Source organism: Panthera uncia, assembly GCF_023721935.1.
Source record: "Panthera uncia isolate 11264 chromosome A1 unlocalized genomic scaffold, Puncia_PCG_1.0 HiC_scaffold_17, whole genome shotgun sequence".
Classification (NCBI taxonomy): Eukaryota; Metazoa; Chordata; class Mammalia; order Carnivora; family Felidae; genus Panthera; species Panthera uncia.
This window is the reverse complement of record NW_026057577.1, coordinates 2310982-2325018: the sequence shown is the minus strand read 5'-3', so window position 1 is coordinate 2325018 and position 14037 is coordinate 2310982. Positions and strand designations below refer to the sequence as shown.

Genomic DNA, 14037 nt, shown 5'->3' with positions numbered 1-14037 from the left:
TACTCTATTTTCTGGTGTACTACAGTTTATCAATTTACCTACTGGAGGACATCTTGGTTGCTAGCAAATTTTGGTAATAATGAATAAAACTGCTGTAAACATTTCTGTGCAGGTTACGATGTGGTCATAAGTTTACAGCTCATTTGAGTAAATACTGAGGAAGGACAATAACTGGATTATATGGTAAGAGTGGGTTTAGCTTTGTACAAAAGCACCAATATGTCTTCCAAAGTGGCTGTGCCATTTTGCATTCCCACCAACAATGAGTAAGAATTCCTATTGCTCCACAACCTCACCATTTGGAATTGTCAATGTTTTATTTTATTTTAAGTTTATTTATTTATTTTGAGAAAGGTGGGGGTGGGTGGGTAAAGAGAGAACCCCAGGCAGTCTCTGCACTGTCAGCGCAGAACCTGATGAGGGGCTCCAATTCACAAACCTCTAGATCATGACCTGATCTGATGTTAGACACTTAACCAGTTGAGCCACCCATGTGCCCTTGTCAGTGTTTTAGATTTTGGTAATTCTAATATGTGTATAGTGGTATCTTGCTCTTGTTTTAATTTGCACCCCCCCAATGATACGTGATGTTGAGCATCTTTTCATATGCTTATCTGACATCTGTATATCTTTTTTTGGTGAGATATCTGTTCATTTTTTGCCCATTTTTAACAGTGTATATTTTAGTTTACAATTCTTTATCAGATATGTCTTTTGTAATTATTTTCCACTTGTGTCATATGCAGAAAATGCAAATGGTTCCAAAAGCAAATAAAATTTTATTTTTAGTATTACATATCCAATAAGCATTTATCTATACTCTTAGGAAACCCTTTAGCTTGACAATTGTCTGCCTTAGGGAATGTATGATAACCTTATTTATTGAAGTATAAATAAATGGATTTAACAAAGCCTAATTTGTTGAAATAAGACATTGTTTTTAGAAGGTTGGGCATAGGGGAAAATGGAAACACCATAAAATATTGTGACAACAATCATGTGAGAAGCACAAGTGGAGAAAGCCTTCCACTGCCCCTGGGTAGAGGGCATCTTGACAATGGTAAAAACAATGAAGATATAAGGAGTCGGGATAAAGAAAAGAGAGGTTAGAAGGAGAATTGCATAACAGATAAAATGAACTATCACACACCAGTTTCAACATAGGACAAGTGTCACAGAAAAAGTGGTCTATAACATTGGGACCATAGAATGGTAATTTTAAGGTTACAATAGAAGGCAGTAGAATATACACTAGCCCTCCCACCCAAGAGGCCATGATCATCTTCAGGCAAACCTGGGTTCTCATGATGGCAGAGTATCTGAGAGGAATACAGATGGCAACATAGCAGTCAAATGACATAACTGCAGGGTAAATAACTCAGTTGTCCCAGAGAAAAAATAAAGGAAAATTGGGTGATACAGCTTTCAGAGGATATAGTATTTATTTCAGGAGCTCTTGGGGAGAACTTCTGTAAAATGGAGAGAATCGTCAGGGAATTAACTAGAGTCATTAACATCAAAAACCCTGGCTTATACCTATGTTACCTTAACAGGATTCAATAATTCTTAAATTACATACAACATCCACTTATCATCAAAACAAGTGCCCTACTTAGTATCCATCATCCATCTAGTCCATTCCCCACTTTCTTATCTCCATCAAGCCACATTTTAAAAAAATTTTTAATGTTTATTTTGAGAGAGAGAGAGAGAGAGAGAGAGACAGGAGAGGCAGAGAGAGAGGGAGACACAGTATCTGAAGCAAGTTCCAGGCTCTGAGCTGTCAGCACAGAGTCCCATGCGTGTCTCAAACTCACGAACCATGAGATCATGACCTGAGCCGAAGTCGGACACTTAACTGACTGAGCCACCCAGGCGCCCCATCAAGCCACATTTTGTTCTCTGTTGTTAAGTCTCTTGTGGTTTGTTTCCCTCTCTTCTCTTTTACCTCCCTTCCCAAGTGTTCATCTGTTTTCTTTTTCTTAAATTCCACATCATTACAAATGGCAAGATTTCATTCTTTGTGATGGCTGAGTAATATTCCATTGTATATATAAACCACATCTTCTTTATCCATTCATTAGTTGATGAGCATTTTTGCTCTCTCCATTGTTTGGTTATTATTGATAATGCTACTATAAATATTGGGGTGCATGCATACCTTTGATTCTGTATTTAATCCATTGGGTAAATATGTAATAGTGAAATTTTTGAGGAATCTCCATACTGTTCTCCAGAGTGGCTGCACCGGTTTCCAACCCAATAACAAAGTAAGAGGTTTTCCCTTATGCCACATCCTCACCACAGCTGTTATTTATTTATTTCATTAATTTTAGCCATTCTCAGAGGCGTGAGTTGATATCTCATCGTGGTTTTGATTTGTATTTCCCTGATGACAAGTGATGTTAAACATATTTTCAGATGTCTGTTAGCCATCTAGATGTTTTCTTTGAAATGTGTCTATTCATGTCTTCTGCCAATTTCTTAACTGTGTTGTTTCTTGTATGGGTGTAGAGTTTGAGAAGTTATTCATAGAATTTGGATATTAAATCTTTATCAGATACGTTTGATATCTTCTCCCATTATATAGACTGACTTCTAGTTTTGTTAATTTTTTCCTTTGCTGTACAGAAGCTTTTTATCTTGATGTAGTCCCAATAGATCATGTTTGCTTTTGTTTCCCTTGCCTTTGGCAATAAATCTAGTAAGAAGTTGCTATGGCCAAGGTCAAACAGGTTTCTGCCTGTGTTCTCCCCTAGGACTTTGATGGTTTCTTATTTCACATTGAGGTCCTTCATCCACTTTGTATTTATTTTTGTGTATGGAGTAAGAAAGTGATGCAATTTCAGACTTCTGCATGTAGCTGTCCAGTTTTTCCAACACCATTTGTTGAAGAAACTGTCTTTTATCCATTGGCTACTCTTTAATACTTTGTTGAAGAAGAGTTGACCATATAGTTGCAGGTCCATTTCTGGGTTTTCTATTTCCATTGATTTATGTGTTTGTTTTTATGCCAGTATCATACTTTCTTGATGACTACAGCTATGTAATATAGCTTGAAATACAGAATCAAAATGCCTCCAGTTTTGTTTTTCTTTTTCAGGAATGCTTTGGTTATTCTGGCCTTTTGTGGTTCCATACAAATGTTATGATTGTTTGTTCTAGATCTGTGAAAAATCCTGGTGGTATTTTGATGGACATTGCATTAAATGTGTAGATTCCATTGGATAGTATAGACATTTTAATAATGTTTGTTTTTCCAATCCATGAGTATGGAATGATTTTACATTTCTTTGTGTCCTCTTCAATTTATTTCATAAATGTTCTAAAGTTTTCAGAGTAGGTATCTTACTGTTTATGGTGCCGTTACAAATAGGATTGATTCCTTGATTTGTCTGCTGTTCTGTTATTGGTGTATAGAAATGCAAGAGATTTTGCACATTGATTTAATATCTGTTGATTTTGCTGAATTCATTTATTACTTCTACAAATATTTGTGGAATCTTTTGGATTTTCTACATAGAGTACCATGTCATCTACAAATAAGGAAAGTTTGATTTCTTCTTTGCTGATTTAGATGCTTTTTATTTCTTTTTGATTTATTATTTCTGAGGCTAAGACTTCCAATACTATGTTAAATAGTGGACATACTTGTCTTGTTACTAACCATAGGTGAATGATTCTCAAATTTTCCCCACTGAGGTTGGTATTAGATTTGGGTCTTTCACATACGGTGTGTCAGATATTGAAGTATGTTCCTCTATGCTGCATTTTGTCAAATGCCTTTTTTTTTGCCTATTGAGAAGATTGTATTGTTGTTATCTTTACTTTATTTAATGTGGTGTATGATGTTGATGTGAGCCCTGTGGCACAGAAATAATTCTCACTCGATCATGGTGAATAATTATTTTAATGTACTTTTGAATTCTATTTGCTAGTGTCTTGTTAAGAATTTTTGCATCCATGATCATTCAGGATATTGTACTGTAATTACCCTCTTCAGTGGAGGTGTTTGGCTGGTTTTGAAATAAATGTAATGCTGGCTTCTTAGAGTGAGTTTTCAAGTTTTACTTCTATTTCTATTTTTTGTAACAGTTTGAATAGAATAGGTATTAACTCTTCTTTAAATGTTTGGTAGAATTTCCTTGGAAGCCATCTGGGCCAGGATTCCTATTTGTTGGGAGATTTCTGATTACTGATTCAATTTCTTGTCTGGTGTTGGGTCTGTCAAGTTTTATATTTCTTCATGTTTCAGTGTTTATAATGTGTGTTTCTAGTAATTCGTCCATTTCTTTCAGACTGCTCAGTTTTTTGGCATATAATTTTTCATAGTATTCTCTTATAATCGATTGTATTTCTGCAGTGGTGTTGGTTGTGATTTCTCCTCTTTCATCATGATTTTATCTCTTTTGGTCTTTTCACCTTTCTTTTTGGTAAGTCTGGACTGGGGTTAATCAATTTTGTTTTGTTCCTTTAAACAACCAGCTCTTAGTTCCATTGATCCAATTTACTATTTGTGACCCAGTATGTGATCTATTCTGGAGAATGTTCCATGTGCACTCAAGAAGAAATTGTATTCTGTTGCTTTAGGATGAAATGTTTTGGATATATCTGTTAAGTCCGCTGGTCCAATGTGTCATTTGAAGCTATTGTTTTCTTGTTTATTTTCTGCCTAGATGATCTGTCCATTGCTGTAAGTGTGGTATTGTTTCTTACTATTATATTATTATCCATTAATTTGTTTAGGTTTGTTATTAATTGCTTTATATATTTGGGTGCTCCCAAATTGTGGTCATACAAATTTACAATATTTAGATCATCTTGATGGATAGACCCCTAATTATGCTATAATTCCCTTCTTTATCTCTTATTACAGTCTTTGTTTTAAAATTTGGTTTATGTATGGCTACTCCAGCTTTCTTTCTGGAATGATAGATCGTTCTCTATCCCCTCATTTTCAATATGCAGGTGTCTGTAGGTCTAATGTGAGGCTTGTAGGCTGCATATAGATGGATCTTGTTTTTTTATCCATTCTGATACCCTACATCTTTTGATTGGAGAATTTAGTCCATTTAAACTCAGTGTGATTATTGAAAGGTATGAATTCGGTGCCATTGGTTTACCTGTAGAGTTATTGTCTCTGGTAATGTTCTTTGGTCCTTTCCAATCTTTCTTGCTTTTGGTCTTATGTATTTCCTCCTTTTTTCCCCCTCTTCTTTCCTCCCTTATTTATTTCCTTTAACATTTATTGGAATGCTGCTTCAGTGGTCACAAACTCCTTCAGTTTTTGTCTTAGAACTCTTTACCTTTCTCCTTATTCTGAATGACAGTCTTGACAGATAGAGTATTCTTGGCTGCATTTTTTTCCCATTTAGCACATTGAATATATCTTGCTGTTCTGTTATTGGTGTTTTGTGGCCTGTCAAGTTTCTGTGGACAGATATGCTGCAAACCTGATCTGTCTTCCTTCATAGGTTAAGAAGTCTTTCAACTTGCTGCTTTCAGTATTCTTTCTTTTTCTGTGTATTTTGTGAATTTAACTATAAAATGTACTGGCGAGGGCTGGGTTTTGTTGAATTTAATGGGAGTTCTCTGTACCTCCTGGATATTGATAACTGCACCCTTCCCCAGATTAGGGAGGTTTTCAGATTTAATTTGCTCACATAAACCTTCTGCTTTTTCTCTCTCTTCATCTTCTGGGCCTTCTATGATAAATCACTGAGTTCCCTAAATCTGCCTTTGTGATCCCTGACCTTTTCCCCCCCTCTTCTTTTCAGCTTCATTGTTTTCCATAATTTTATCTTCACTGTCACTAATTCACTCCTTTTACTCATCCATCCTTGTTTTCATGCCTTCTATTTGGATTTGCATCTCAGTTATAGCATTTTTAATTTCAGCCTGACTAGATTTCAGTTCTTACATCTCTGCAGAAAGGGATTTTCTCATGTCTTCTATGCTCTTTTTCAAGCCCAGCTAGTGTCTTCATAATTGTTGCTCTAAATTCTATTTCAGACATCTTACTTATATCTGCATTAACTAAATCCCTGGCTTTCATTTTCCCCTGTTCTTTCTTTTGATGTGAATTCCTCTGTCTTGTCATTTTGGAGGAAGAAAAAACAAAAATAATTGAAATAATTTTTTTTTAATTTTAAACAATCAAATAAAGGAAGCTAGATCATAGGTGCGTTTTGGTTTGTTTGTTAAGAGAAGCACAATATAAAAAAAAAAAAACACAGAGGGGTGCCTGGGTAGCTCAGTCAGTTTAGTGCCTGACTTTTGATCTCAGCTCAGGTCATGATCTCACAGTTTGTGGGACCACAGTTTGGCATTGTGAAGCCTACTTGGGATTCTCTCTTTCCCTCTCTCTCTGCCCCTCACCCACTTCCACCCTCTCTTTCTCTCAAAATAAACTTTAAAAGAAATAAAATAGAGAATAGAGGAAGAGGGAAAACTTACAACTTAAAAATTATAAAGATAATAATAAAATAAGATAAAAATAAAACACAATTTTTGCTTTTTCTGTATTCAAGAAACAAAAGAAAAACAACAAGAACAACAGAAACAGAAACAGGAGCAATAACCACAACAAAACAAACAAATAAACCCAAATGAAGCTAGATCCAGTTTCCCTTAGAGCTGAAACTGCAGCAATCCATGGTCAATAGACTATGCTTGTGGATGGGATTTGTGTTGTCTTCTGGGGGCAGAGTCTGCTGCTCTAATTCTCAGGTCAACTTGCCCTAGGGCCTAGAGGGCACAGTGGGGCAGAACTTGGTGCAAGGGCTCCATTCTCCATTTGGTGGTACTGATTAGTTCAGAGGTCCAGCTGTGTTGGGCTACTGGTGAAAATGGCTTTGCCCCATTCTCCAGTGTCAAGAGTGGGAAGTTTATGCTCTCATAGACACATGATCATTCATCCCTCCTGTGTATCTTGTTTCCAACAGCTCCCTGAATTAGCCTGCCTGTGTCTGAGCTGTTCAACTATCAAGCAGCACCTCTATCTAGAGTTTTATTTCAGGAATGGTTGTGTTTCAAAGCCCCACACTTCAGAGACCCCCTCAGCAAGGACCCACAGTGATCTTATTTGGGAAGGTGTCACTGTGCTGTGGCTAGTGCTGGTTTGTCCCAGGAAGCTGTCACACGATGGGGCAGTTGCAGTGGCTCAGTGTTCATGGTAAATCCCCAAAAATAGCAAGCACCAGGGCTTGCTGTCCTCAGCCCGAGTCTTTGTTGCTATATGGGTAAATGTGTCAGGTTGATGGTGCCTACTGGGTCTTTTGCCCATATTAAGGGTGTATCACCTCTACCAAATGTACTCCAAGAAGGGAAACCACTTATCCCATTGTGATCCAGGGGATCTTCAGACCACATTGCCTGCTCCCAGGGTTCCATCCTGCTGGAGCACAGCCAGGGGCTGACCTCTAAAACTTCAGACCCTGTGGTCTGCTGTTTATAAAGATCTGGCAGTATTGAAACCCTCTCCTTTTTCTCCCATCAATGGTTTTAGGGAAGAGTTTTCCCTTGTGTGTTTCACTCTTTCTCTCTAGCTGCTTTCAGAAAGAGTGTTTTCATGGGAAAACCTGATGTACTGCTCTCTCTCTCTCTCTCTCTCTGTCTTTCTGCTCTTTGTAAAAATGACTGCCACCTCCTGGTGGACTACAGGTCTTCTCTCCCCCAATTCACCCCTTGGCATCTGACACATTCTATCCTTCAAATTTTCATACTGTTCTTTTAATCCTAAGGTTGATTTCCTAGGTGTTAAAAATGGTTTGATGTTTATCTAGCTGTGTTTGAGGGATGACACAAACCCAGGATCCCCTTACTATGCCACAATCTTAACTCTTCTTCTTTTATCTTAGTTGATGGTTTTATTGACTTAAATGTCTTTATGCCTTTCCATATTAACTTTTTAATATCTGTAGAATCTTTAGTAATATCACTTAAAAAAAGACTGATGTTGATATTTTTTTTTTTTTGATGATGATAATTTGGGTTTACTCCTTTTTTTCCTTTATTTATTTATTTATTTATTTATTTTTGAGAGAGAGAGCACAAGCAGGGGAGGGGCAGAGAGAGAGAGAGAGAAAGAGGGAGACACAGAATCTGAAGCAGGCTCCAGGCTCCAAGCTGTCAGCACAGAGCCTGACGAGGGCTTAAACCCACAAATGGTGAGATCATGACCTGAGCTGATGTTGGTTGCTCAAACAACTGAGCCACCCAGATGTCCCTGTGCTTTAGTCTTTTTAATGCTTCGCTAATGTTTTACAAAAAGCAAAATATGCTCCATATGTCATAAATAGAATAATTAAGAACATGGCATGTGGGATAAAAGGAATATAAACCAATTGCCAAAGAGGGTTGAGTGGCTAAAACATAATGGCCTAACGATGATTAAAACTTCTCATTTATGGTAAACACAACATAATTGATGAGCACTGAATAATTTTAATCTATAAATTACCATTATTGGGTTGAGGTACTCTGAGGAAAGATTGGTGTCAAGTATCTGAACGCAATAAATAAATAAATAATAGGCAATTTTGGTTGCTATCTATATTATGTAGCCCTGCAGTTGTCCTGTCATCATAATTTATTTTATTTTTTTATTTGTAATGGTCCCTATGCTTAGGAAGTTGATTCCTTGCATTTCACAAGGGACTAATATTGATTTACCTACCAGTGGTATACTGCATTAACATCCATCCTATTTCCATCCATCTAGGTCAATTGGAAGTCAGTGAACATGATGAAATCAGTGTTGAAAAGCACCTGGGCCAGTGACCTTGCTTGTTTTTTTCCTTCTACCATTGCCATAGGCAGCCCAGGAAAGCTTGCTGGTCACAGGAAGAAGATATATGAATGGAAATCGTGGGTTTTTATTTGTGTTCCTCATTGAATCATTGAATGTAACAAACTGGGAAATGTCCTTTTTAAGTTATTTTAAACACACATACTGGTTGATTTTTCCTCTTTTGAGATAATGGTGTTATTGCTTCCCTTCATGTTAAAGTAATGAGTTACATCCTGTATTAATTAAACATTAAGCCAAATCACGTTTATTCTATATTGCCATCTAGATTACATGTATGATCTCTTCACCTGATTTAGTTTTTAATTTTGTGAATTTCCCTATAATGTTTGCCTCCGTTTTTATGAGAACAATTAGTCTGTAATATTCTCTTATCAAACTATTTGTATTTGGTTTTGAATATAAGAGTATATTAGCTTAATATAATGAGATGAAGAAACATTTTATCTTTTCCCATTCTCTGAGTAATTAGATCTAAGTGATAATTAAGTGATAATTGATGTTTCTTTGGATGATTCAGAGAGTACAAATAAAAAAATAGGTGTTTTTTTTGTTATATTTGTAAACTACTTGTTCAACACATGGTTATAGGAAATAGACACCATTGAAGAAACACTTATATCCCCTATTTTTTAACACTTCAGTGTATATGAGCTCACTTTCACTGAAATGTTTGTATTTCAATCCAGAGTGCTGTTACTGGCCTATTAAACCCTGTTATGTAGCAGACTAGATGTGCCAAAGATCTAATATATTTTGTGTCCAGTTCTTCATCAATGACTGATAGGAGTTGGTATACCAACTACCTTCTGTCACTGATGGGGTAACCTGGAATACATGTTTTCTAGTGATTCCAAGAGTCCTCTCCTGGATGGATCTCCCTTTCTATAAAGTGTTATTGGAAATCATATCCTTAAAATAACATTTTGAAATTGGATTACTCACCACCCAGGTGGCAACCAATATCCTATCCCTGTAGGTAGGGTAGTGGCATCAACACTTGACATTCTGAAGTGTGAAAAGTACTAATAATTTCACTTGATGACTGGTACAGGATACAGGTAGAATGAGAATGGATAATAGTATTTCTCTAGCATTTGAGTTACATCAGAAAAAAATTTTAATATTTATTGATCACATATCATGTAGCAAGCCCAAACCTATGTACTTTTATGCTCTTATTTTAATGAGTAGAGTTTAGGATGACTAAGCTCTGGAGATGGACAGTGATTATGGTTGCACAGCAGTGTGAATGTGCTTAATGCCACTGAATTGTGCACTCAAGAAGAAAAAAAAAAGTTTTATGTATATTTTACCATGAATAAAAGCATATATAGAGTTTATTCATTTTACCATGAATAAAAGCATGTATAATCCATATTTACATTAAAATATATGTGTAAATATTTATAGAAACCTTTCTAAATGAATATACATGTAAATAATATGTTGTAATTATATTGGTCAAAAAAAGAGATCATTTATGAAATTCTATTGTCATTAATTGTTTATTCATCACTATCCCTTTTGTCATTTTGAACATTTACCTATATTTCTTTCTTTACTGTGATTCATTGGTATCTATGAATTATCTTTGCATATAACAGAACTAGGAATACATATTAAATGAAACAATGACTAAAATTCTGAATTCCTTTAAACTCTTGCTCTTACTGTTTTGTGATGGTCAATAATACATAACTTCCTTCGCTTCATTTTCATCATCTTCGCATTAGTGGTTTGAATACAAAATTTCTAACACTTGTAAGATATTAGACACAAAAATTGTTATTTTTTTGACAAATGGTTGAACCATCTTAAAACTTGAAGGAGTTCTATGAATGATTTTACTTTCTCATGTTTAGTTTATTGGGGGAAATAGAAACATATGAATCAACTTTTATTAACTTCTGGAAATTTGTAAATTCCTCCCAGAGCATTGTCACATACAATATGAGTAATGCAAAAGTATATAATTAGAAGATATATTTACAGATTCAAATGAACATGACTTATTATAAAAGTATAGTGCTTCAGTTGTAACTTACTAAAACACACTAATTGAAACTTATTTAGCCAGGGATGGAACACAAATGAATAAAACAGTCACCATTAATGTCTTATTCTGAAAACTCAGTCTTTTAGGAAATAAAATTTGCCATCCAATTGCAAGAGGGAGGGTGATCCATGTTCAATATCATTTAGTGTATGAGGTCCCAGGAGCTGTAATATCCAGGAAATGTGAAGAAGTCTGCCTTATATGAGGCTTATGATGGAAAAAGTGATCTGTTGCTAGGAATCTTATTGTCACCCCTTGTGATTACCCAGCTGATTTTATATTTTTTCTTCAGAAATGTTATGCTCCCTTTCATACAGTCACTAATTATATTTCTAGGTTTTATTGATGACAACACAGTAAAGTAAAATAATAATAACTTCAAAGGCATTCTATGAGTGAAAATTCTAATTTTCTTTCTGTTGGCCCATAATGGTTTCAACACCATGAATGGTCTCCATCCAGGCACGCCATAGAAGTCTTGCTAGGACATGGGGGTACTAACTGAGAATAGATGAGCACAATTATTAATAGTGTTTTTTTTCTTTTCTAAAAGAGTAAGAATTTTATTTTTTTTCCAACTTTTTTTTTTTAATTTATTTTTGGGATAGAGAGAGACAGAGCATGAACGGGGGCGGGGCAGAGAGAGAGGGAGACAGAGAATCGGAAACAGGCTCCAGGCTCCGAGCCATCAGCCCAGAGCCTGACGCGGGGCTCGAACTCACGGACCGCGAGATCGTGACCTGGCTGAAGTCTGACACTTAACCGACTGCTCCACCCAGGCGCCCCTAGAGTAAGAATTTTAAAGTCAGAGAGGTGGAGAGTATAAGAAGTTAACAGCTAGGAATCAGAAAAGACAGGAAGGAATCTGGGAATAATTGACAAATCAAATTGTAGTTTTTTATATCTGTTTACTGTAAGCAAGGCTAAAGCCATGCTTGAAACATTTACAGAGTATTTAATGGTCAGAAAATTTTGTTGTATATGAGAAGAGTACCTCTGTGATCTGTGGATTGAAATTACGTGCTGGTTATGGAGAGAGTTCAGTTTTTGTGAAATATATAATTCACAGTAACAATGATGGATCATAGATCATGTTAGTCTAAGTACTTACTTTAGAGTTATTTTCTCACTTATACCTAATTAAGATATTTTTACTGTCCTTTCAAATAGTGAAAAAGTGATGCAATCTAAGTTATGTTGCAATTCCAAGGTCATTATTAGTATTAGTTTTTAATAAAACCTCTTATTATAAAAATTTTTATTTTCAAAGTTCAGTATCTGAAGTAATTTCCTACTATTCTGAAAAAAATATTGTAAATAGGCCATTGTGATAAATTTCTGCTACTTACCTATCAGTTGTCTGCATAATTAGCAGAGGCCTGTAAGTTCTGATAAATTCCTTTGCCACAGGTAGATATATCCTTATATTCTATGGCATAGAATTTGAGTACAAATGCTAAGGACATGGAGTCATGAGTAGATCAGTCCACAATTAAAATCCAAATTTAAGTAACAAAGGGACAATATATGCAACATTTCAAAGTTGAAGTCAGATCATGTTTAATATTTTCTTCTAAAAACAATCCATATGAATCAAATGTGAAATATAAGTTAATATTTGAAAACTGTTGTAAATTAAGAAAATACTTAAAGAAGAAACACCTAATACTGGCTTTGTTTGAATTAAAAATCCCTAGACTGTATGAAATTTTGATTTTTAAAACACTGGAGGCACAGAAAAAATGGGAATAATAATTACTGATGTATTTATATCTATCAGTATGTGTGTATGTATTATGAATGCATGTATATAATTTTAGATCTATGTGACTTACTGTTAAGTAAACCTGGACAAAAATCAGGAAGTGATATATGTTCTCCTAAATGTTTTCCTTATGCAAGCATATTAACTTTCAGTTATATTACAAAATCATTTTATTGCCAGACATGAAGATATCTTTGTTGTAGATATTATTTTTGTGGTTTTAAAGATCTTGAATTTGTTAACATGCCTACATATTTATTGAAAGCATCTCTCAGGGATTCTTTGACTTTCTCATTTCGAAGACTATAGATGAAAGGGTTCAACATCGGTGTTACAGTGGTGTTCAGCACTGTGGCAAATTTGTTAAGATCCATCACATCACCCTTTTTTGGGCGGACGTAAATAAAGATGGAGCTTCCATAATAAAGTGTCACAACAGTGATGTGTGAAACACAAGTGGAGAAAGCTTTCTGCCGTCCCTGGACAGAAGGAATTCTAAGGATAGTAATAATAATGTACATGTAAGACACTCCTGTGAAGAGCAAGGAGCCCAAGAGCAACATAGCAGAGGAGATAAAGTCAGCCAGCTCAGCCAGAGCAGTATCTGCACAGACCAGCTTTAGCACAGGGCCACTGTCACAAAAGAAGTGATTGATAATATTTGGTCCACAAAAGGGCAGAGGAGCAGTTAAGATTGATGGTGCTAAAATTGACAAAAATGCACCTAAATAGGATCCCAGAAGCAACAATATGCATGTCTGTTTGTTCATGATGATGGCATACCTCAATGGGTTGCAGATGGCAATGTATCGATCAAATGACATGACGACCAGGATGAAGGATTCCGTGGATCCCAAGAAGAAGTAGAAGAAAGACTGTGTGAGACATCCTATGAAGGATATTGCCTTGGTGAGGGAAAATATGTTTGCCAGCATCTTAGGCACCACTGTGGAGGTGATGGCAACTTCAAGGAAGGAAAGATTGGCTACAAAGAAGTACATGGGTGAATGCAGACGGTAGTCACCACACACCAAAAGGATGATCATGGTGTTGCCAATCATAGATGTCATGTACATGAGCAAGAATGCAGAAAAAAGAAGAATTTCTACTTCCTTTTCATTCTGAAACCCCAGAAGAATAAACTCCATGACTCCGGTCTTGTTTCTGTGATCCATAATGTTGACACTTCCACCTGACATAATAAACAAAATATAAGTTCATGGTTGGTCTTTGCAACTTAACTTTGGAAGTGCCCTTACTATAGAAATTATCTTTTTCTTTGTGGAAGGATGATAATAAAAACAAAATAAAATAAGTCCTGAGATGAACTGTGGAATACACTTCTACATTAAGATTGGCACAACTGTTCTTTTGAAAGACCTGTGAGTCTGTGCTCAGTGTATG

The 14037-nt window shown here is 35.7% G+C and overlaps 1 protein-coding gene across 1 annotated transcript; it reads right to left on the bottom strand.

Moving 5' to 3' along the window:
* Positions 1-12839: 12839 nt before the first annotated feature.
* LOC125935082 (olfactory receptor 6M1-like) lies at positions 12840-13781 on the bottom strand. Its single transcript, XM_049648789.1, has one exon. It carries the CDS (start codon positions 13779-13781, stop codon positions 12840-12842), a length of 942 nt encoding a protein of 313 aa, XP_049504746.1.
* Between the last annotated feature and the right edge of the window lie 256 nt (positions 13782-14037).

Excerpts from the sequence above, each read along its gene's own strand:
- LOC125935082 (XM_049648789.1), bottom strand. The coding sequence starts at position 13,781 with ATGGAGTTTATTCTTCTGGGGTTTCAGAATGAAAAGGAAGTAGAAATT.